Here is a 26,536-nt window from a genome sequence, read left to right on the forward strand (position 1 = left end):
CTAAATAAGTATAACCAATTACATGGTATGATGACCCTTACTTGTGACACTAGTGTCTCCCTAGAATAGCTTTTTGTCTGTGGATAGAGCCAAAGATGCTAGATAAAGTTCAAATTAGGGAAAATAATAAACTCATTCATAAATCAGAATCAAACTTGTCTCTCTGTGCTAGGTTAAGCATTGCTAATTTAAATAAAATCTGCATTAATTGAAATATGCTGAAAATTTTAAGATATATTTGCATTTATTATGATGCATTTTGCATCAGAGATATTCTATTCTTGATCAATATTTCTCAAATATTGGCCAGGCGCAGTGACTCATGCCTGTAATCCTAGCACTTTGGGAGGCCGAGGCAGGCGGCTCACTTGAGGTCAGGAGTTTGAGGCCAGCGTGGCCAACATGGTGAAACCCCATCTCTACTAAAAATCCAAAAATTAGCCGGATGTGGTGATGCATGCCTGTAATCCCAGCTACTTGGGAGGTTGAGGCAGGAGAAATCCCTTGAACCTGGGAGGCGGAGCAGTGAGCCGAGATCACATCACTGCACTCCAGCTTGGGCAAAGGAGTGAGACTCCATCTCAAAAAAAAAAAAAAAATACACACACACAAAACAACAACAAATATATATATATACACACACACACACATATTTCTCAAATATAATCAATATAGTGTGAAATTATTGCATTAGTAACATAAAATAACATTTATTTGCAACTCAGTTTTAAGGGCCTGAAACAGCAAGTTGACCTTTATTAATCACATAATCAGAAGTAGGTAGTGACTCCATGATTATTTTAAAATATTTTCATTATATAATATGTACCTGCATGCACAAAAATTGACGCTGTGGCATGAAAAGGTTAAAATGGATAGCTCTTCATTATTTCTGCCCCATCACTTTGTCAGACAGTCAGAAAGGAAAGAAGTCTAATGCAGGGAATGTATATGCAAAAGCCTCAGGGGCCAGGCAGGAAACACAAGTGAAGCAAGAATAAATTGGGAGCTGTGGGGTCTGGGAGGCACAGGGGAGCACAGGCTCAGTCTAAAGAGTATAGTCAATGTTCAGACTTTGCCTTTTGTTGCCTCAGAGGATTGTCTGCCTGGCAGGTTGTACTTGCTGTCCACTGCAAACCCTTTGTGGCTCCATTTATATCATAGTCTGTGTAAACCACAATTGATTGTGTATATGCCTCATAGGGTTGGTTGTAAGAAACCCGCACAACCTAACACAGTAGCCCTGACATACAGTGTTGCTAGGTCTTATGGTCTTATGATTTTTTCCCAGATATTCTAGACATTTGTATGTTTATATGTGAAATTTCTCAATATTTAAATTTTGGCAATTCAGTTTTTTAAAAACACCCTTTGAGAACTAAAGGAAATTCATCTTACCACAAATTCACATGTAATCTCATGTCTAATACCTGGGAGAAAAGGAATTTCATTTTCCAAAGTTTGGTTGTTCTGCAGACAAATAATACAGAAGAATTAGATGATCAAGGAATCCGATCTGAACACAATTTAATAATTTGGAAGGTACACTTTTGAAGGCTTTATTGGAACTGGGAAGAAAATGGAATTCTTTTATTTTTCGCAGCTCAGAATTTTAGTGGTCTGTAGTCTGTTGTTTCAATGATAACTTCAGATGTGTAGATCTATTTTATTCAAATTACAGTGAAGCATGGTTAGCTAAATTCTTAGAGCAGGTGGCTGCGTATAGAGTAGTTTGCTGGCAAAAGATCAGGGTTCAGTGACAAGCCAGCCAGCTAGCTAAGAAAAATTACTACATACTTTAAAAACAGAATTGGATTTAATATGGACATTACCCATCTAAGCATCATTCAACCATACATCCATCCATCCTCCTATCATTCTATTCTCCCCTTTCCTTTCCTCTCTTTATCCTTTTTTCCTTCCTCCCTTCCTCTGTCCTTCAGTTTTCCATCCATCTATTCATCCCCCCATTTATCTATCCACCCATCTTTCCATTTATTCAGTCAATAAACATTGATTGTATGCCACATGGTATACCAGTATTTATGTGAAGGATTGCAAACTCATATCTCAAGGGTAAAATCTAGTATCTAGAAATATTTTTGTTTGTTTAAGAGTGTTTAAATGAAAACTAAATGTAAATCCTTTAGATAGGACACATACTGTACCCTTCAGTTCCAAACGCTACAATTCCCTATTGCCTTAGGCCAGGTTGTTTCAGATATTTTGTTCAAAAGAGCTACGTTTTATTGAATGGTTGCTCTTGTTCCCTGCTGCACTGAGTGCTTTGCCTACATTATCTCATTTTTTTTTCACAACGCCCAGAAGGTTGGCATTAATATTTTCATTTTACCAATGAGTAATTTGGAGCCTAGTAAGGTACAATGATTTGTCCCAAGTTAAATGGCTTTTGTAAGGTTTAGGTTTAAGTACAACTTGAACTCAAGTCAGGCTGACTTGGTTAGTCTCTCAATATCTATTACACGAAGACCTTAAAAATGATTTGGGAGAGTGGAAGTAGCCCTTACTGAACACCTAACTCCATGGTGTTTCACACCTTCCACCTCATTTAAAGATAAATATAAGTATTAGGTTAAATTCATATTGAAGTTTTGTCTTTTCAAATTTTGATATATACTTGTTTTAACCTTCCCCTTTCAGGACCAGATTGATTATTTGTAGATATTATGCATAATTTAGGATCTATTTATGTTATATGTATGAGTTTTCACTCATGAAATTACGGCGTGTAAGAAATACCACTTTCCTTTACACCATTTTTTTTTTCATTGAAATTAAGTCTAGCTCTGAACTCTGATCTCTATCTCCCTGGGTTGAGAGAAATAACAGGCATTACTGGGAATCCAGGACTACATGCCCCAGCTCCCTCTCTTTCCTGACCTTACCTCAATGTGAGGTCCTGTACAGTCTAGTATTCTCAGACAGGCTATGCATTCTTCATGCTTCAGTCACCGCTGCTCACTGCTGATATGATCATTGTCCATGCTTGCAAGAGCTCTTAAGACAGGTACTCCAGGGGTTCTGTGCTTGCCTTGGGTATAGGCTTCCTTGTCTATGCCCTCCAGGCTCCCATGCCCTTGAGGGCCTGATGTCTGCAGGGCTATTGTGAAAGAACAGGCTACCTACCCAGCTACCTGTGGAGCTGCACACTGCCTGCCACTTCAATCTTGAGGAATTTTTTTCTCTGCCCTACATCACCATTTTTGCTTACCTACCATCTTCAGAATCACACCTCTTGTCTCCCTCTCTAGCATATCTCCCTCAATCAGTGTTGGCTTATGAGTTTTAACAGTTCTGAAAATACATTTACTTTAAACAACTTCTATTTTGGCTTGTATTACAACTCTACCAAGAATAAGGCAACAAAAGGCCAGGAAACTCTTAGGTGGTGGTGTAGGTCTAAGGGCAGGGGTAGGCAGGGTTGTGTTTATGCAAAGAAGAGAAAAAGATTTGTCACATTTAGTATCATTAATACATACATTTATAATTATGTATATTAATAAATTACTTATAATTAATAAAAATAAAGAAGGTACTGCTTGTTTGGATACCAATTTTGAGAATAATCCAACTGATTGTTAACTTTTAGTCTTAAAATGATATACACTATTTGTAGAAAATCTTAATCAGCCTAATACTTCTTATAATCAACCTAAATAGGACTGAATTATTACATCGAAATTCTAACTTCCAACTAAATCTTCATTACAATTCTTTTTCTCTCTTCTACTTACTTCCCTTCTACTCCAAGTAATTTTAAGTATGCATACATCTTATTTGTAAATTATCATCCTAGTTTTTCCTACATTTTCATACATATCAATTAAAATTTTTGATTTAAAAGGTCATGCAATTAAAATAACACATTTCTCAGAAGCACACCATTCTGCTCTGCAAATATCTTTGTAGGAGAAATTGGAAATTGACAAATACATTCACTTAAATTTTGCTTTGTGCTGAAAATTGAGGAAAAATTTAAATTGGCCATTTGCACATTGTTATTAGTAAATCAACCCATGTAAAGATGGAAACTATGGTCATTTCAAAAGTGATTTTCATTTTTGGTAAGTGGGTCCTACAGCATTATGTCCTCATATTTGTGAGTTATTGCACCCTGGCTAGTATTTTCATTGCTGCCTTATGTTTATTTGCTGCAAATCCCTCTCAAAACTGTGTGCATTGGTTATAATGCTAATGAGGAAGATAATTCAAACTAAAATTCAAATCATAATAGCTTTAGGATTTTAGAGAGATAGTATAAGGTTAACTCATTTTCAGCATGTGCAGACTTAATTATGCATGGGATGAAATACAGTAGGCAAGTCTCAGCCTAATAATAAATAATTGAAAAATATAACCTGTAGAATATTTAAACTGGCTTTAATATTACTTAATTATCACATTATTCTTTTTCATTCGTCATTTCTTTTCCAATTCTCTCACCCTACCATTAAGACAGTAATGATTTTATAAGATGTAGATCCGGTATTAAGTTTTGCTTGCTCTACTGTCTCAAATTATTATAACTTCTTTGTTATTACTGGCTTGTTTCTGTTTGTCTTTCACAAGTCTTTGACTCAGTAGTAGTAGCAAATGACAGAGATCTTCAAGTGTCTTAATGCTTGTCAATATAATATTATTCCACTTGATAGGATGTGTCCCCAGATTCATTACAGAGTTTAATCGTTGATCACTCTGCCCACAGTCTAATTGTGATAACAAACTAATCGCAGCTGTTACAGAGATGCCAGTTAAGTAATCCGTGTTTCAGTTGAGTTTCTCAATGGCAGCTTTATTTTATAGGGCCATCTCTGACAAGATTCATTTGGCAGATATTTTTCTAACAAATGTTCGTCCCAGATGCTGCTAGTATTTAAACAGGATATGCTAAGATTTAGACAGAAATATAAAATCCTTGGATATTTTAAAACCTAGAATTCTAAAATAATCCCATAGAAAGAACAGTAGTTCTGCATATGGGAAAGTGCCTTGTACTTGGTAAAATAAGTTAAATTTTCAATATTTACATGTCAAAGAGAACAAGGACTATCTATATATGCAACATTTATTTTTGCTTATCATGGTTGAACAATTGTCAGCATCAGTGCTAACACCCCATATGTGATGTATGTATTTTCACTCTCTCCCACTCAAGGTTTTTATTGAAGTCTAATTAGCAGTTTCTTGCGTGTGAAATTTTGTAGAACATTTGCTACTCCCAGAAGTCTTGAAGGTCTAAACCAGCAATGAAAACCACTCTGATTTCCTAGATACTGTGAAGTAAACCAATTTGATACTTATAAGAAATTATATTCCCCTTTAATGCTTTTCCTACGTTTTAATTTCAAACTAAGGAAATGCACAAATTTCACCTTTTTATGTATAATTTATTGCTTGGCATCCCTCCAAATACAAATCCTGTATGAATAATTACAACCCCTTTCATGTTTATATGGTTGCTGCTACAATGAACAGGAAAATAAAGCAAAAGGAATGAAAATGAATGTTTGGGTTTCCTTATATTGTTAAGTCAGTTTTGTACATTGAATTATTTAGTATTTAATAATAAATAATATCTTTAGTAAGTTAATATGTGCCTGATATAAAGAAAATGTTAAGGCATTCATAAGTTAAAGTCAGAAATAGCAAAACGACCAGATGGTTAGTAATCAGATTAAAACAAAACAAATTACAATATTATTTTTAAAAGAATTAAGTGGATTTAAATTACTTCCAAAATACTTTTGCTTATAGGCAACAATTAAGAGAAACAAAGTGTACCAGCACACAGTTAAACTGGCTTTTATTCTTCACTTGAGACTAGTTCTAATTGATCACTGTGCTATTGTATGATTTGATTGTGCTGACAGTTACATGCCACTGTTCCCATAATAACAATTTTTCTTCTTTGTTCAAATGAATTTTCTAATTACACGTGTGATGGGATGTTTTAATTCTTTTCCCTTTTCAAATCCACCTTCCTGTTGCAATGCATGATGGGCAGGCTCAATATTGTGCATGACACCCGCTACAAGTGTTGGTAGGTGCCAGCTTTGTTTCTTGATTATCTTAAACCTATGGTGTACCTCACAGCCCCTCAAAATCCACTGCTAAGTTTAACTTATATCTATTGGGCAAGTCCATTTCCCTTTTACTAACACTTGTCAATTAAATGCCATTTTCTATTTAATTGACATGGACTCACATAAGTGTTTTCTTTACACACAACAGTTTCCTTTAGTCACCTTTGGTGGATTTTGATTGGACTATGAGTTCTGGTGTGTAAAAAAAAATCTATTTCATAAAAGTAATATACTGTATATTTTTATAATAGTAAATGAGAAAAAAATACTTTCATTCAAACAGATAACTGTATATATGAAGTAAATACTTGTATTTTGACTTAGATTTTGAATGTCTGACTATGAACACTATATAAAATTCTTGTTTTTGACTTAGCATATTAAGCCTATTTGTGTCAATTTTCTTGATTTGATGGTAACAAGCTTTTTTCCCCCTTTTTTTTCTCTTTCATCCCTCCTCCCCTTCTCTCCTTGGAATGTTGTCCTGCTTTGCGCTGTGATTGCATGTCACTCGCTGGTGATGATGTCCTGTCACATGGCTTATTGCTGTGATAAATACCATGCCCAATTATCTCTTCCATGTTGCCATGGTTTCCATATTGCTACACTCTTCTGTATGTTCGCTTATATGATTTTCCCTCCGAAAGTTCCCATGGTGCACGGTGCTACGCCAGCCACTGTGTCCGCAGCAACAACATCTGCCACAAGTGTTCCCTTCGCTGCAACAGCCACAGCCAACCAGGTTTGCTAATTTACAGCTTTGTTTCTTAAAAAACAACTCTAATAGGGCTCAATCCAACAGCCCTTACGCACGTGGATTTCCCATTGAGGTCAGTGGGAATCATGTGTACGTGAGGGCTGTAGAGGGTGCTTTAATAAGCATGGGGTTTCAAAGATACCTCTTGTTGGCCTACACATTCTCTCTATGATGAGCAGCAGAATGCTTTTATGCCATTTATAAGTGCTCCAAAGTCGTCGCAGCTCCATTTCTGAAGCTACTAAAATGATATTTACACAAGCAATTCTCAATTGGTTTCAACCAATCGTGCAGGTATTTTGACCAATCAAAAATAGAGGCCATTTTAAGGTTTTTATTTAAAATATTTGGTATATACAGTTTCTTAGTTCTTGCCTAAATGATTAATAGAAAGTAAAATACTTAAATGTATTACATATGCCACAAATGACCACTCTTGTAAATAAGTTTGTTATAAATTCATTATAATCTGAATCATTTAATGAGCAGATTCAAAATAAATTGTTTGCATGTAGCATTTCTAAGCTTTTATTCTCAATGCTTTCAGTGAAAGAAAAATCCTAAGCGCTTTTATTTTTATAATTACCCTGCATAAATGTTGGAGATTTATGAAGGAAAAGAAAAGAAATTAAGTATGGCAGATTGACAGTCATTCTGTATTCCATGCAAGTTTATTGCAGGATACTTTTAAGTGAAAGGGATTTGTTTCATAAATTTAAATTTTATGATATACAATAATAACTATTTAAAAATAAATGATGATTTAAAATATTTAAAATTTAAAAATTGACATTTATTCACCCAGCATTTTCTGATTCTACTTAAAAATATTTTCTAGAAAATACTGGTTGATTTCAAGTTTCATTTATGTAGATTTGGGCTTCAATAGAGTTGATAGTGTATGAAAAACATAGAGCCAAGCCACATTTCAGATAATCCACAGGTGAAGATTAAATGTAGCCAAATGAATCTCAAAAGAATGAGTGTCAGATGAAAATGAACATGTTCCCCCCTTGGGAAGGGAAGACCAATTAAGACATAGATTTGCTGTTATTACTGTGAGGAGTAGCCACCCTTGTTCTATAATACATCACGTACTGTTGATGAAGAACATTCAGCTATTAGTACAGCCATTAAAAACTTTCAAAATCAGAACACAAAAATGAATTTAACATTTCAGTCAAGCTTTAAACATTTCTTGGCAAAGAATCATTAATTTTTCAGAAGCTTGTCAAAATAGCCCTGGGTTTACGTGAACACGTCAGACTCATTTACAAGAATGCTAGATTGTGCATATGTGGCATGTTAATAAGTAACCTTTGGTAGAACTATTATGATGGATTCAATACAATCCATCTATGGTGCAAATCAATGATAAAGAACTCTCATGCGTCTACCATGTATGACTGTAGAATTGCTGGTGTAAGCAGAACTATAGCAGAGCAAATTTCAACATGCCCTTGGCCACCTGGGTTGTAGGGGACACTTTACTTTTTGCATTGTGCTGTGACCATTTCATGCATAATCTTGGATCTTCATACTATTTGACAACCAAAAGAAAGAAAAGGGAATGGATATATATATACACACATATATTATATCTACATATACATACATATGTATATGCCTACAGTACATTAGCAATGCTGGAAATAGCTGATGCCACAAAATGCAGCCTGCATGCATGCAGAAGTTTATAGCTGGCCCTTCATCTGCATCGATTGGTGTTGAAGGTCCTTGGTATGTTTCGACAGCCCCATCCTTGATGCTTCTACACTGTTGGGTGCAACATCCTGTCCTGCAGCAGCAGGAAAAATGGTATGAGAAGCTTCATTATGCTTGGAGCACATTTTCGTGCCATTTGCCAATGCTGTAAAATTGTGTAAAAATGTCAGCTGAGAACTGGAAATAAAACAGGGACATATTAATATACACGCCAGACTGTGGATTGTAGTATGTTGAATTAGCCTAAGATGTCTAAATTGAAAGAACAGCAACAAAATGCCTTTGTGTATGTGATTTCATTATTCTCCCAACAACATTGCTGAAATGGGATTAGTATCATTTTATAGAAGAGACTTAAGCATAGAGTAATGAGTTGCTTTGCTCAGGGTCACACAGCCAGTAAATGGATCTCTGGGGCTAGCACCCGTGTCATCAGTCCTCTGACAGTCTCAATCTATTGTGCTGCCTCTCTCAGGTTAGCAGGCATTAATTTCAGGTTGAAGAATCAAGCTACAAATCTGAAGTTCTTAACTTTGGGAACTGTTGAAATAAGTCAACTCTATATTGGTTTCTTATTGTATTTTCTCTCAAGTTCTCTAATTCTCTTGCCCATTTAAAATACAATAAAAGGTGTCATCAGGATTCAGAAATATGGCTCTTACCTAGTTCTTTTGAATTACTGCTTTATAATTCTTACCTGGTATTTTTAATTTGGAAAAAAAAAGTTAGACACCCTAATTTGAACGAAAATGTTAGAAATTTGGTTGCACAAAAATAGGCAAGACATTTCCTTATCTGATTTCTGGATGATTACTAAGTAACTGAAACCACGGGTGTGTGTGTGTGTGTGTGTGTGTGTGTAGGCCAACAAAAAGGGCTTCTTTCAATTACTGCTCTGCATGAATTTTTGATAGTTTTACTTATTTCCTAAAAGCTGGTAACATTTATAGAATAGTATTTAACATGAAGATTTTAAAGTTAGTTGCTACTTTGGCATTTAAGTTTACATTAACTTACTGTTATGTTGACTAGATAAGGACTATCACCTCACAGCTGAATTTCACTTTTCTTTAAAAATTTAATATTAAAATGTTTTCATCTCTTAATTGTTGGCTTGCTTGCATGGATCATTCATTAAATAATTTTTTATTTGCTAGATACCCATAATATCTGCCGAACATCTGACTAGCCACAAGTATGTTACCCAGATGTAGAATTTTCATCACTAAACAGTAAGTTCATTATGTAATATATAGTTGCATATTTGTGGTGGTTTTTTTAAAGATAGCAATTGTATAGTGCACTTAAAATTTTGCAAAATCTCTGAGAAAATATATACAGATCACATTTTTATCTTAAATGGGTGTGAGGAATTTTATCAGACATCTTTATAACAAATATGTTAATATCACTTAAATATACAAAGTACTAAGAGAAAATAAATTTTTTAAATTTCTGATTAGAGATAAACACAGCATAAAGAAAATGTATGACCAAAAAGTAATTAGAAGGTGTAGATCAAGGGTTGGCAAACTTTCTTATAGGGTCAGACAGTAAGTATTTTTGCGCTGTGGGCCATATCGTTTCTGTTGCAGCTACTCTCCTCTGCCATTGTATCATGAAAGCAGCCAGAGACCACATGTAAACAAATGGGTGTGGCTGTGTTCCAGTAAAACTTTATTTACAAAAACAGGCAGTACATCACATCTGGCCCACAGGCAGTAGTTTGGCTGACCTCTGATGTAGATTATCACTTTTTTTTTTTTTTTCATTCTTTGGCTAAACCTTAAATGGGACCATGTACTTACTTCATCCCATGCACCACCATACACAGGGGCATTAGAATGTAATGAGTTTGGCTAAGTGTGGTGGCTCACACTTGTAATCCAAGCACTTTGGGAGGCCAAGGTGGGTGGATTGCTTGAGCCCAGGAATTTAAGACTAGCCTGGGCAACATGGTCAAACCCTGTCCTACAAAAAATACAAAAAAATCAGCTGGGTATGGTAGCACACTCTGTAGTTACAGCTACTAGGGAGGCTAAAGTGGGAGGATCACTTGAGCCCAGGAGGTTGAGGCTGCAATGAGCTGTGATTGCGCCACTGCACTCCAGCCTGGGCAACAGAGCAAGACCTGTCTCAAAAAAAAAAAAAATGTAGTGAGTCTGACTTTAAATAAATATATACACGTAATCAAAAATATGTGTACACACAAATCTACATATTCAAATGAATCTTAGTTACTTTAAAGTAGTTACCTTAGAGGATCATATAATTCTGAAAATGTTGCCATTGCCACATTTTAAAAATGGTTTGAAAGTCTTGTATTTTGTCTTTAAAAACACTGTCTTAAATACTTAAAAAGGTGTCCATTTTTCATCCATAGGAATGTTTTGTCCAGTATGCATGCATTCAAGTTATAACATGTGCTCAGATGCTTGTTAGATATTTATTTTTATATTTAGAAAGAGACATTACATTTAAAACTGAAATTGGTTAAGATGGGTGACCATTCTTTGTTGCTTCCTTTATTTATTTATTAACATATTTACAAATGAGTTTTTGGTGCTACTTTGTGTTAGTTACCATGGCAAGGAGATAAAGGTAAATAGATAATAAGATAAAGATGTAAGGAATTTCAGGATAATATAGTAAAATAAGAGAGGTTTGAAGAAATTTCTCTTAGAGCAAAGATGAAGGAGCAGCTGTTCCCAACAGGATCTGTAAACAAATGAATGTGGACAATGAAGGTGTTGTTCTAAAGCGAATGGAGGTGTAAAGGCCTTGTAAAAGAAGGACGGTGTGCCAAGTCAGGAAACGATGATGGCTGAGAACCAACTCAGAAACTCTTGTGATGTTAATCTGTAGCAAAGCTGGACAAAGTCAAAGCCCATGCAAGAAAGGAGAACAGGCAGAATTCAATAGCCATTTAAGAAAGAAATGATAGGCTCAACTGGAGAAGTATGCCAAAGATATGCTGCAATCGTGAATTATTAAAATTGATTTTTGTCTATTTCATAAGTTTTCTCAAAGCAGTTCTGATAAAAAGGTTCAGATTCTGAATAATAGCCACATTTGTAGAAGAAGAGGCATTACTTTGCAGTGTTGTAGGTTTAGAAGAAGAGTTTTTTTGACATGCCAAAAAAATCTGTTTCAAGCTCTTATAGTCAATTAGGTGTGTTTGGTATGTATATATTTAACTAAATTCTGTTTCTTAGCAATAATCCAGGTTGAAAAAAAATTTCTAAAAATAATTAGCAAACCAGTAGTTTTGTCTGTATTGAAGCTAAGCTTTTAATGTTCTGTTCATTTAACAAATGATTGCTCATCTTCATGAGGAGTTGCAACATTTAAACTGGTTTTTGAGTCACTAGATTATGATTTCTTTCATTTTCAAGGTTGTATTGTGAAACATACTTTTAATATATGTAGATATTCCCTGCTGAGAACAAATTTCATGTAAAAACTGGAACTGTTAATCCACAAGTACATTGTAATGTCTATTACAGCTTAATTCATGAGTAATAATTCTGTAATTCAAAAAGAATGATTTTTGTTTTCTTAGTTTTAGGTGAAAAAAGTTCAACAAACTGAATTACCCAAAGCCATCACTTAAAGTATCATTCTTTTTTTTTCAAACATGCATTATGCTAATCAAGCACCCAAAAAGAATAAATCTTGTTTAATAGAACATATTACATGAATTTTAATTTTGTAGACCAGACCTTTACTCTTGAAACCTTATTAAACTTCAGAAAAGAAGTTTAAATTTTGCCCTACAACAATTGTGCTAAAAAAGAGCTCTGTATATTAGGCCCCTTGATTCTGCAAATATATTTTATACTTTTAGTTTAGGATTGGTAAATTTTGGAGCACATTCTACAGTTTTATTAAATTGTACGTGTTATTTCATTCGTGTAGAGATGATAGACAAATTTTGATCTGTCTACTCTTGTAAAATGGTTTTTGTTTTTATATGAAGATATAATAATGTAAATATACTGGTTAATCAAAAAGAAAATTTTCATATTAAATGTATATTAGAAACTGCTTTTAGATATTATCTGTTCTAACAAAGCTTATCTCTTTTTCCCTTGTAGATCATGCTAAAGAGGAAAGGACAGTGTGCTTGGTTAGAGTAAAGGACGAGGTCATTAGCCATATTGTATATATCGTCAAGCAACACACACAAAAGTTCCTCAGCCACAAGACATCCACATATTGCATGTTAACCAGAAGAAAAGACAACATTTTCCGGAAATCCACTGCACACTGTTGCCTATACACTTTGTACATTTAATTGATATTTGTGCTGAGGTGATATTCCTGTCTAAAAGAACAACATTGTCTTTCTTTTCTAGCACAGAGTTATGCATTCAAAGATGCATACCTAATTAGTTTCCTATATATTAATGCCATCTTGAAAAGACAGACTATGGTGTAACCATGATTCTATTATGTATTGGTACGTCTGTAGACCAAGATATAATTTTTTAAAAATAAGTTTATTTCTTTCAAGGTTTACAAATAACAAAGGTGCACCTTGTGTTTAAAATTGCCATTATAGATGAGAGCGTGCATGCACAGTCATTTTTGTTTAAGAGTAATATTTTTAATGTAATAGATTGTAAGACGTGGTGAGGGAGGGATCTGACAGAGATGAATGTGCCAAGCAAAACCACAACTGTGTATATTTTAAAGCACATCATGGCTTTAAGTACCATGTTGTTAAGGATTCTCATGAAGTGCCATAGACTGTACATCAAATTAGAGTATTATTTCTTCAGTGTTATTGTTTTCAGAGCCACATTTTGTTGCATATTTGCTAGTACTAATCAGTCAAAGGGCACCATTCTTTTTTTTTTTTTTTTGAAACCAAAGCTGTCTCAGAAATGGCCAATTTAACTTTACAGTAACAATAGACAGCACAACACAAACTCTCTCAATACAGATAAACTCACACATACTGGAGATATATATATAATAGATATATATAAAATTATTTTAATGCATTGTAGTGTAATATTTATGCATACTATACTGTATAACATGTTATTCAAAAGGGATTGCCATTTCTGAGACACAGTAACAAAAAATGTTTGAGGAAATTATTTTGCTTCTATTTATAGCCTCTGTCAAAAGTCAAAAGACTATAAATGCTTTGCAAAAATGGTTTCACGTTTGCTTAAATGCTTCATCACAGTCACATTCAAAATAGTGACTCTAAACAAAGAAGAAAGCAGCACTGTCATCAGATGCATGATAAACCAAAATATGAAAATGGGAAATGTTTAATTAACCTAGTAATTGGGTGGGTTAAGTACATGGGTGAATTTTATATGTGATTTTTGTTTTGTTTTGTTTTGTTCAGATTAACTGCTTATAGCCTTAGAAAGCCTTTTACAAAATTAAAAAAAAATAGATGTGCATTCAGTTTTTAAGAATGGAATCATCCAAAGGAATTCCTTTTTTTGAGGTTTGGATGTTGCAGCTAGTAAAGGATATTTTTGCTCTGTTCAGCAGTTCTAAAAATTGCTGAAGTAGGGGCCAGGTCACTGGTAGTTATAGTATGGAATGGGAGAAGTGAAAGTTCAGTTATAGAACTTTCCATACTTCCAAGTTTACTGCAAGTTTTTATGCTTGAGAGAGATGCTTTCTAATATAAGACTGATGTGTTGATTTTACTGATTGTACTGTACATCTATTAAAGCCTTAGATTATTACATTACGGGTTGGAACCCATACCAATGTAATTTCAATCGTGTTAAGAAAGTAATGGTGACTTCACATGTTATTGTAGTTAGTTACATTATAGAATATTACTTATTTTTCTTGTTAAAATGTAGTTTTTCATTTCCTACATTTATTAGATTTTCATTTTCTATTAACAATTGAATACCATTTCAGTTTATAGACTATGGTTTTATTAGATTTTACCAATGAATTTTTCAAAATACAAAAAAAAAGTAGTTTTTCCTTCATAACATACTCAGTTTTGAATTACATGTAGTGTCATATGAATATTCGTATTGTTAACTAAATGATTTATATTTTACTGATTTAATATTACAGTGTAAGAATGTCAGTCATTGTTAGTTCTTGTCTAGTTTTCATTAAAAGAACAAAGATCTTTTATATGGATATCTTATAAATATATAATCATTGCTAAGTAAGAAGTTAAGTTGTTGCTATCGCAACAATCCTGGCAGACAATTGAGTAATATTTTGATGATTTATTTTGTTTGTAATTAGTTATTATAAGAAGATCTAGATCCTAGATATTAGAATAAAATTTATTTTCTACTGTATCCATTTCAAATGTTAAAATATTGTTTAATATTTTTGAAATCCCTGAGTATCAGGCCTTGTTATAAATAAGCTGCATAATCAATAAATAGAACAAGGGACTTTTTGTTGATAATCCAAATACTCAAAGTTTACGTAATGAAAATTATAGCGTGTGTGCAAACTCTTGAGGGTTGATTATGCTGCAATTTAGCATGTTGGAACGTCTAGGGAGAAGGTTGACTTTTTGCACTTCTGTATATAGTCAAAAGAGAGAAACCTGTATAATAGTAAGATCTTATTTTGAATAAAAACGTCTATAATTACAAGGAGTTTTGTTAAGGCTAATACAATGACAGACTGAGCAAAATTGCTTGCAAAAGTGGCACAGAGTTAGCACTCCATACCCCTTCAAACATGTTGCTTTGCTTTCTTGTGGACAGCTTGTAGTTTGCCAGGATTTTTTCAGCTGGAAAGATACGCCATCCTTTCAAACCCTCATGACTGACAAAAACTCCATGGGGCCAAATCTGCCTGAAGATCATTACCAAAAATAGCAGGTACTTCTACCATTAAGGTGAAATCATGGATCAGATATTCCTTACATTTTTCAAAACTACTGCATGTTTAAAACTTCAACAAAAAAAGAGAGAAAGAACTATACTAAGAACATATATTATTCAGATCAGTTTCTGCCAATTTCAGTGGTTTATTGTTCACAAAAAAATCTTCAAAACAAGTATTGACTTTCACAAAATTTAAATCATAAACAGGCAAACCAAACAGCACACTGTAGCTATAGTTGTTATGTGATTGTTTTTTAATTGCTGTAGGATCCTGTTCTTTCAGCAGGTGAAAAATAAAACGCAGTTCAAATTTCATGGTTTTAATTTTCAACTCAGAAGCACTCAAAAATGCAAAATGTGATAATGGGCACTTGTTAAAAGAATTAGTGTATCCAGCCTTCACTCCAGCTGGTTAAAAATGTTGCACTTATCAGCAACCCTACCACTTTCATCTGCTGAAAGGACAAATGTGCTTGGTTTTACTATTATGTAATCACAACTTACTTTCTGCTTGTAGTTGCTTAAAATTATGTATTTTGTCTTGGGCTGCAATTTGTTTTATGCTTATTTTATTATTACTGCAGTAGTTGACTTTGCTGTATGGAAAAATAAAGTGAAATTGCCCTAATAAAACTTCTCTTTCTTAAGTATATTAGTGTATCTGAGATTGAATACTAAATTATTTTTGCGTGTTTCATGTATTCATGCATATGTATCTTTACAAACATATTGATGTATAAATTTGTTACCTGGTTTTAACTGATTGCAACTGCGAGGAAGGCATTTGTTGTCTTTCTCACTAATTATCCTTTGATACTGAGAGGGAGAATCTAAATCAGCATATATTGCCCTCCTGTGCCCAATGTTTTCTGAAATTCTTGCCTTCCCCTGTCTGACAGTTTAAGTGCTGATTGAAATAGTTTTAAGTGTCAGGGCGAAAAACGGTAAGAAAAAAATTATACATTATAGATCACTATCTATCTTTTATTAAAGAAATCTTATTTGCCTGACTGCTGCGTCAGCTGATTAGGACTGGAAATCAGGCAATCCAAGAGAGATGATGGCACTGTATTCAGAGGGATGAAAGAAATTATGCATATGATCTATGAGGCAGGCCATGATATTACTCCTGAGGGGGGTGTGTGTGTGTGTGTGTGAATGTCTTAAACGGTGGGTTAAAAACTTTGTTGAAGTGGGGCCTGGCATCACATATAAGCTTTGCAGTTTCTACAGATAGCCAGTGAATGCCAAAGTTTCAACATGAAGAACGTGCACATTGTATCATTTAGTTCTACTTTTTTTTTTTTTTTTTATACTTTAAGTTTTAGGGTACATGTGCACATTGTGCAGGTTAGTTACATATGTATACATGTGCCATGCTGGTGCGCTGCACCCACTAACTCGTCATCTAGCATTAGGTATATCTCCCAATGCTATCCCTCCCCCCTCCCCCCTCCCCACCACAGTCCCCAGAGTATGATATTCCCCTTCCTGTGTCCATGTGATCTCATTGTTCAATTCCCACCTATGAGTGAGAATATGCGGTGTTTGGTTTTTTGTTCTTGCGATAGTTTACTGAGAATGATGGTTTCCAATTTCATCCATGTCCCTACAAAGGATATTTAGTTCTACTTTATGCTGACTGCCACTTGGTATTTGGTCAAGAGTTACAAATGCTCATTTGTAGGTTGATGCCTTTTTTTCTAAAATTTATTGTGATAAAAATAGGTGCATTATTCATAATCAATACAGTTCTGTTACTGGTTGAGTTCTAAAGGACAATTCTGTTATTTTCAGTAGGTCCAACTGTTCTGGGTGCCACTTGTCAAAAAGAATGGCTGCCCTGAAGATGATTGTCTAAAGCAGGAGTTCACAGCCTTTTTTGAGTAATATCAAGACATCTGGCTCTTTCCAGTTAGTGATATTTTGGAAATCTTTTCATTGAAAAAATGCATAACTAAAAGTCCTTGTAACTTTTGCAATACTTCAAATGAAACTGTATTTTGTTAATCACAACAGCATATACATGCATCTGAAAAATTATTTTCAGAAGAGTTATTATTACAACGCCCACTGGGAGTCCTCAGCTCACAGAATGGGACTCTGTTAGAAGTCATTCGTTTTTCATTTGGAGAACAAAATCGTTTGCTAGAGCTATTACTTCATCACATACCCTTGGTACTCATGGAATTTAAACTTTGAAATGATACTAAAGGTCAGTGATGTAGCAATCTATTATTTCACTGAGACATACTTTTGAATGCCTGTATGAATGCTTTCATACAGGAAGTAGTCACTAAAGCACTGAGGAGACATTGCAGTGGTCGAGGAACGGCTCAAAAATCAGAACACCTGGAATCACGTCTCAGCTCCCTGACCTTGGCAAATTACTTCTCTGACTCAGTTTCCACTTTAATAAAATAAGTACGAGAATATAAATACTGCACCATTATTGAGTGGTTTCCAGACTTTGCTGCAAACTGGAATTATCGGGGGGATTTTTTTTTTTTTTTTTTTTTTTTTTTGAGACAGTCTTGCTCTGTGGCCCCGGCTGGAGTGCAGTGGCGCGATCTTGGCTCACTCCAAGTTCCGCCTCCCAGGTTCACGCCATTCTCCCGCCTCAGCCTCCCGAGTAGCTGGGACTACAGGCGCCTGCCACCACGCCCGGCTAATTTTTTGTATTTTTAGTAGAGATGGGGTTTTGATACTTTTAAAATAAAACTCAATAAAAGTATCGATACTTTTAAAAGATCCCCCAGATAACTGGTTCCTACCTGCACACATTCTGGTTTAATGACTATGGAGGAAAGAACTGGGTTAATATATAAAAAGAGCTTAGAAATGTGCTTGGTTTATAGCAAGTAATTGATACATGTTAACTATGATTGCTATTTTATCAATTTTAAAAATCACTCCACTTATTCTTCAACTTTTTATCCTGATTCTTGGATTACACATCCCTTTCAAAGTAGCCAGGTACACACACTCTCTATTCATTTATATTATCTGTAATTTTATCTTTCATGTTTAGCAAAGAAACTATCTTGTAATTTACCACTACCACAAGACCTGCTGTTACTTCATTTGTACTATTTCAAAAACAGAATCAAGTACATTTTTATTAACTCTGAAAATTTTGTATAATTATTATTTCAATTTGATATGGTCACAGACAACACCTAGCCCATTTAGACCCAATATGAAAGTAACCATTTAGGCATATCTAAGCTTAACTCTTTGAATCCCCCTTCAAATATTTTAACTGTGTTCAAGATCAAGTAATAGAATGAATGCATTATGAAAATGGTACCATTAAATAATGTATTTTAAATATTTTTGTATTTATCAAAATAATACTTCTAGTAACATTTCAGTGACACTAGTATATTTCCGTAACATGTTTCATCATAGGTTTATTTTGAATGCTTAAATTAGTACTATCTCAACTTAAACATATTAGAATCTGGTTATATACTGTACATGATGCTAGGCTCTGAGATACAAGGATCAATGGCAAGAACCTTACAGTGTAATGACTAAAACAAAATATGTAGAGTATGTGATTCCATCTGTATAGACACTCATCTAGTATTTCCCTCCTCCCTCACTAGTCCGAATCTCTTTATACCACAAAATAATTTAGAATAAAATTAAATAAAAACTACATTCTCTTCTGGAATACAATGATACAACTCCTCTGCTTACTGTCTAACTCACTTTATCCTTAAAAATTAACTTGAATATTGAAAAAATATTTTTGAATAAACATGTTCATTGCAGCATTTTTATAATGGCAAAATCCTGGTCTCAATACTTAGGAAATGTTTCAATACTTAGGGAATAATTAAGTAAAGTATCATACAGTGTTATATATTTATAAAGCATTTTTTCAAAAATGAGTTAATCACATAGGAAAGTAATTTTAGTGGTAAGATAATAGGAGACTTTAATTGGCTTTTCAGAGATTTCTAGTTTAGTAAATATTCATTGTTTTTTAAATTTTTTTAAAAAAATCTTTGAATTATTTACTTTTTTTCTTAGACCATTTCCCTATTTAGTTGAGTCAGTTTGTCATCTTCAGAATCTTAAAATGTCCTACAAAACTTCCACTTTACCTATCACTGTTAGTTGAGAAATTATAGAAGACATCTTGCCAAATCAGTAAAATATGTATGCTGTTTTAGTAAAATATGTGTTGTTTTAGTGAAAAATAGAAAAAGGATATGAATAAAACTCCTTTTAACTTTTTTTTAAATTGTTCTTTTTTTTTTTTTTTTTTTTTTGAGACAGGGTCTTCCTCTATTATCCAGGCTGGAGTGCGGTGGCATAAACATGGCTAACTGCAGTCTCAACCTTCTGGGCTTAAGCAATCCTCCCAGCTCAGCCTCCCAAGTAGGTGGGACTACAGGCATGCACCACTACACCCAGAGAATTTTTTAATTTTTTCGTAGAGATGGGGGTCTTCCTATTTCCCCAGGTGGGTCTTGAACTCCTGGGCTCAAGCAATCCACCTTGGTCTCTCAATTTAATTTAATTTAATCAATTAAATCATCTTTTTGTTTTAGGATTATCTCATCACCTTCCCGACTCTTTAAAAGATGCTGAGTCAGCAGAATTGGTTAATATCTACTATAATTTTATCAAAAAAAGATAACTGTGTGCAAAATACCTTAGGAGGATTTGCTAACAGGGTAACTATAATAATGTGGGAGATGAGAGCAAGGTGTGCTCCAAGAAGGTGACATTTGAGCAGAGACCTTGTTAAAGTAAAGGTGGCATAACATTACCTCGGTAGCATACACTCTCCAGCCATCTTTGCTATTGGATACTGACTCATCCTTCTTGCCAAATTAAATGCCACTGCATCAAGAAGTATTATTTTCCCTCCTGACACTATGAAGCATTATTATTTGCTTTATTTTTTTCATGATGTATTGCTTTTAACTGTATTTCAGTACTCATTTTGTTCTGATATTTCAAATTTGTTTACAGTTTGGAATTGTTCCAAAGACAAGTACATTCTTGCTAGGAGGAACCAGTCTTACTCATGTCTGTGAAGCACCTAGAGCCCAGCATCTAGTTTTTATTTAGTAGGAACTGGCTGATTGTATACATTAATTTTTATTAAATCTGTCTTCTAGCCTTGATGGAAAATGCAGATGAGGAACATTCTATGACACTCTACTTTTCAGATTGTAAAAACAATGCAAACACAGTATCTAGAAAGGTTGATTGACTCAATACCTTCCATTCTTTGAAAATTAGTCTGGAAAAGTGAACTGGTATTTTCCAGCCCACACTGACCCTAAACCCCAAAAGCCCAAACTATACCACCAAATAAAGTATTTTAGAATGTGTTTAATTAAAACTTCCCTCGCTTGAATACAAAGATGTGATTACCTAACTCGCTGTCTATGGAGAGAAGGATGTGTGGGAAGGAATATTCTGGTATGAGTGGTATACGTTATGAACATTTTCTTACAAAGCATCTGTGGTGAAAGAGAACATACCTTTACGTTCTCTCTGCGTCCCTTAAAATATTTCTAATTCTGAACTTATGAATCTCTTGCCTTGCATTCAAATGCCTTTCCTTACCATCTGCTGAACTGTTTTTATTTATGTTTTGGTTTCTTTCCCTTGGCACCTCAAACCTGTGCTAATTAGCAGCAACAGCAGAGCATAGGAGGAACATAAGCCATCCACTTGTGAACAAATTATAAGAACTGCAGTGGACATTGATTCGTACAGAATATATACTTACAGTTGAATGCTTTTTAACATATCTATCTTGCTTTAATTAGTTGTGTGTATTTTTCTTTCATCCTGTTCCCTTTATATTATTTCATAGAGCTCGAAGCTCTCATCTCTATTTAGGCTATCTCAGCTCCCAGGAGAACCCTCATTATGAAAATGTGTATCAAACAGTTACTTCATTTGATAAGGGGGTCTGAGAAACCACTATATTCTCCTACAATTTCCCACTTGTTCACAGCTAATTAACAATCGCTGAGTTAGACATGAATTTAAAAATTCATAGTTAATGAGATTTAAAAACTTTAAGGAGACTTTATTGGAAAGTGACTTAAATCCATATTAGTTTATTTCCTTCTTCCCTCCTTTCATCCCTTTTCCACCCTCTCTTCATTCTTTTGTTTTTTTTCTGTTCTCCTCATAGGAATTTACAGATTGCTAATCTGCTAAGCACTGTGGTAGACAGATTAATCCAAAAAAGTCTGTGCTCAAAGAATCCAGTGAAGAGTGGGCAAGATATACGTGTCAACAACTAGTTAAAATACAAACTGATAACTGATATGCTAAAAGACTGCCTAGTGTTATGGGAAAAGAGAAAGGCCACTGATTCCTAAGGAGAAATGGAAGAGAAGGAGCCCAGAAGATAGGTCTGTGTTGGAACACAAATTTCCCCAAATTCACAGTTTTTCCCCTGGTTTTCAGTGTCATGCAACTTTCTAAAGGCATTATCATGTTCATGAGGATAAGGAGAATATTACTATATGCCTTCTATAATTGCACAGTAACCAGACCTCAAGTTGGTTAAGACAAAATGTGACAATCAGCCGCATTTTGGTCCTACAAACTCTAATGATACTGTGTCTTTAACTTGAATTGATTGGGTGTGTTGGTATAATGTGGATATCTTTTGAAATTTGAAATTCTTTTATTTGTTATTATCAAGTTCTTACCCACCACATGCATATGTATATGAAGGAAATATTTTATATAAGAAAAATTATTGAAATAGTTGCCTCATTGCATTTTTTTCAAGACTCCAAAAGATAAAATCAATGTATTAGTTTATTTATTAGTCTTGTTTCAAAAACAAATAGATAAGGATGGACAAAGAAACTAGTTCTCCACAAAATTCAGAAATTTAGAACTCAATTTACTCAGGTTTTTTTTTTTTTTTTTTTTTTTTGACAGAGTCTCGCTCTGTTGCCCAGGCTGGAGTGCAGTGGTGCTATCTAGGCTCATTGCAACCTCCACCTCCCGGATTACAGTGATTCTTCTGCCTCAGCCTGCTGGATAGCTGGGACTATAGACACGTGCCACCACACCCGGCTAATTTTTGTATTTTTAGTAGAGACGGGATTTCACCATGTTGGCCAGACTGGTCTTGAACTCTTTACCTCAGGTGATCCACCCACCTCGGCCTCCCAAAGTGCTGGGATTACAGGTTTGAGCCACCTCACTAGTTATTAGTATTACCATTTTAAAAGTTTTCCTCCAGATTTGCTATCAGTATACAACAGACTGATTCTAATTTATGTTGTTTTCCTTCTCTTGCTCGCCCTCTGGTGGAGCTTCCTGTAACCCTAAAATGACGAAAACTCTGGGCAGTCACCGTTTTACTCGCGTCATCTCCCAAAATACAAATAACTTGCTCTCTAATGGTTCAAAACACTTGAACAAACTAATCGATTATTTTTTATTTTAAGAGTTTCTAAAAATAGTAAATTCTTAAATTACTAGAGCCTAACACTTTGGATTTTACAAAAAAATCTACTGATTACTTTGAGCTGAGTATGTGCTAGCACTAGACATACGCAGATGAAACGAGTAAGGTACTGTCGCTGCTCTGGTGGAGGCTGTTTCCCTTGGGGAGAAAGTCACAAGGCAGTAACATGTAAGACCTAGGAGTATTGAGGGGGTAGGGTGTTTGGTGGGGTCCAGCAGTAAATCTAGCTTGAGGTGATGTGAGAAGTTCTCCTGGAGGAGGTGCCAACCAGATGTGCAGCTGTATTTAGGAAAAGAGGAAGGAAGGTTATCCCAGGCAGAGGAGGCCACCTTACTAAGGCACAGAGGAAACCAAATACAAGACCTGAGTGGAAGGCATCAACAAAGTTGATACCATTATCACATAAAATGAGAGGCTGAGAGGGCCAGATGAAGACACTGATGCGATAGACTGGTATGGGATTATGGAGATCTGATGGGCCTCAATAGAGAGTTTACACTTTCAGGGGGCAGCTATGGACAGATGGATTATTCTGGTTGCTGCTGACAGAGGATTTGTGAAGGTAAAATTGCACGCAAGGAAACCAGCTGTTGGATAAAAGACAACATGGTGGCAAATTGGAATAATAAGTACAGGGACTGTATTACTTAGGGTCCTCTGGGAAATAGATGCCAAGATAGATCAAAAATGCAAGAGACTTAGTGGGGAAGGAGCCACAGAAATTAAAAGGAGATGTCAAACCGTCCTATAGACCTGACAACTGTGAAGGAAAGGGCACTAGGGTAGAAACATTTTCAAATTGAAGCACAATTCCAGGAAAGTTTCAGCCGGGTCAACAGTCTCCAAGCCAAAATAGCTCATTAAAGGAATCATGATTTTTCTGTTATAGGTCTGCATTAATAGGAGTAGGTATTTGCAACACAACAACAAAGGGCAAACAAACCGAATTTATGAAGAATTTCTGGAAATATGTTTTTGAAAAGACTGACACCCCATTAGGAAAAAGGGCAAGGGGCTTATACAGGTACTTTATAAAAGAGGATATTCAACACAAGTTAAAAACCAAATGAAATGCCTCTACTCACTCCATCCCAATTGCCAAGATAAGAAAGTATCCATATCAGGTGTTGGTGAAGATGTGAAGTAAATGAAACACCATGTACTTCTGGGTAGAGATCAAATTGGTAAAACCACGTTATTAAAATATATTGGTGTTACTGAAGTTGAAGACCTATAACCTATGAGCTAGCAAATTCATTCTTAGATTTATATCCAACAGAAATGCCTGTATATGCACCAAAAGACTTGGACAAAAATGCTTATATTAGAATTAGAAACAGCTCCACATCAGAAACAACCCAAAAGTTCATCAAGAACACTTTGGTTCAAAAAATGGTTATATGTTCATAAAATTGAATAATACTAATCAAGAAAGATGTATAAATCACAGCAAAAGGCAAAACTAAACCATAGTATTTAAAAATGTATACTCAGGGGTTAAACTGTAAAAGGAGCAAAGATGTGAAATGTAATACAAAAGGGGCAATGAGGATTTTCTGAAACATGTTGGCAGTGTTCTATTTCTTTATCTGAGTGGTGGTTACATGAGTGCCCATCTTTCCATAATACATTAAACTGCACATTTGTATATGATATACTTTTTGTATTTACTTGCTATGTTTTATAATGCAAAGATTTTTTAAAGGGACAAAATAAATATTTTCCCGAAAGGATAACATAAGATAAATTCAGAAGAAAATATTAATATTTCCTAACATGCAAGGCTTATGCTAGGAAACTAGGAGGTAATTTTTACAGATACCCATGGAAAATATACAGATTTTTTTTCTGAAAAAATGAAACAAAATAATTTTTAAGTTGTAGAATTATTTTTCTTTTACTGAAAAGTTTCAGTAAATGAAAGATTAGTGTAGCAAGGAACATTTTGCATTAGATTATACTTAAAATTTATATGTAGCCAAGGGTAGGAAAGTGTATTCTTCTTCAATTTCACTATTCCTCTAATACCTAATTCGTATCACAAGTGAGACAGCAGGAAGAAAACTTAGAAGAATGGGCAGAATATTACAAACCACAGCAACAAATCATTTGTCAAAACTGTGTTCTCATATCAATGAAAAGTGAGGCCTCCAAATAATTTAATTTTTTCTGTAATCCAGAGAACAATAACCATGCTACTTATGAAACATGGGGTGAAATTAAATTCTTCATATTCAGAGATATGTATAATGTTTTGCTTTTAAAAATATCAAATACGCTTATTTGGACCATGCTAAGGCTTATGTATATAACAATTAGTAATTTAGAGTAAAAATCCTAAATCCTATGGCCATGTTTATCCCTAAAAATTTGTTTGCCAAGATTATCATCTCAATAAAACAAATGTTTCTTTGCACTTTATTTCTACTTAACCAACTGCAGGAACTGTGAGCAATGTGCATTTCCAGCAGATGTCAGTGTTGGCGTTTGATGTAATCTAGAAATTCCTCCAAACCTGAGGCCTTACCCTGAAGATGACCAGAGTACAGTGCAGATTCTTGTGAAATGTGAAAAGGCATTCTGGAGAATTCTGTTCTCTTGGGCAATATTTTCTTAAGAAATATATTGTTATAGGTTAGGAAATAGACATGGAGGTCTTCAGCAGTATTCTCCCATCTCTGAGATTGCATTTCTTCTGGTTATACATTAATTACCTGCATTTATTCTTCCTCTTGCTCCAAGAAGTATATTCACTACCTATTCCTGTCTCTGAATTTCTTCCCAGAATAAAGTGGTTGTTTTTTTTTTTTTTGCCTTGAAGAATTTCAATGCGTTTTTATAAGAAAAACATATTTAGCATTTACTGGATGTCAAAGAAATAGAATAGTCTAGCTGCCCTAAAGAAATTCTTATAATGATAGAGTTGAGTTCTGTCACAAGGTACTAAGAATACACAGAAGAAATACATGTAAGGCACTTAGTGCAGTGTGTGGCACATAGTAAGTCCTCAAAATGTTAGCTATTATTAATAGCTATTTTATCTCATTAGGAATAATGAAGAAACATATTTTAAAAGTTAGCATTGAGTAGAGGTACTCAGATTTTAATTGGGAAAATAAGTGAATTGATAACTTTTTTTTCTACCAGTAGCTCACTAATGTTTGATATTTGTATGAAAACTGCTCTATCACCTAGGAAAGAGAACATGTCAAAACAGCCATTTCAAACTGTTGCCCCTTCTGTGTTTCATGCTATTTGGTTTGTATTATGTTCACATATTATCAATGAAGGACCAACTCAGGTTCAAGAGCATATAAAGAGTAAGACAGGCTTAAAGGGCAAAATTTGAGAAAAATCTTCAACCCAGTAACAGTTGGGCTAATTTTTTATCTTGTTCCTGTGCACTTTTTTTTTTGTTTTTCTTTTTCTTTTCTTAGATGGAGTCTCGCTCTGTCTCCCAGGCTGGAGTGCAATCTCAGCTCACTGCAACCTCTGCCTCCCAGGTTCTAGTGATTCTCCTGCCTCAGCCTCCCAAGTAGCTGGGATTACAGTCGCCCACCACCATGTCAAGGTAATTTTTGTATTTTTAGTAGAGACAGGATTTCACCATGTTGGTTACGCTGGTCTC

General features: G+C 34.6%; 1 protein-coding gene across 50 annotated transcripts in view; it reads left to right on the forward strand.

The window, feature by feature from the left end:
• MBNL1 (muscleblind like splicing regulator 1) overlaps positions 1 to 16,084 on the forward strand; it is a 224,368-nt gene extending 208,284 nt beyond the window's left edge. For 18 of the 50 annotated variants that reach the window (XM_063806314.1, XM_063806320.1, XM_063806341.1 and 15 more), the window contains 4 exons: positions 6,026 to 6,061; positions 6,752 to 6,846; positions 9,744 to 9,818; positions 12,684 to 16,084. In XM_063806314.1, the coding sequence (XP_063662384.1) occupies positions 6,026 to 6,061; positions 6,752 to 6,846; positions 9,744 to 9,800 (188 nt within the window). In that variant the 3' untranslated portion in view covers positions 9,801 to 9,818; positions 12,684 to 16,084. Of the gene's footprint in view, positions 1 to 6,025; positions 6,062 to 6,751; positions 6,847 to 8,615; positions 8,680 to 9,743; positions 9,819 to 12,683 lie in introns of those variants that run through there. The other 32 variants (XM_063806324.1, XM_063806348.1, XM_063806317.1 and 29 more) reach the window with 6 other exon arrangements.
• The last annotated feature ends 10,452 nt before the right edge of the window (positions 16,085 to 26,536 follow it).

The sequence above is a fragment of the Pan troglodytes genome, chromosome 2 (assembly GCF_028858775.2).
Source record: "Pan troglodytes isolate AG18354 chromosome 2, NHGRI_mPanTro3-v2.0_pri, whole genome shotgun sequence".
NCBI classification, from domain to species: Eukaryota; Metazoa; Chordata; class Mammalia; order Primates; family Hominidae; genus Pan; species Pan troglodytes.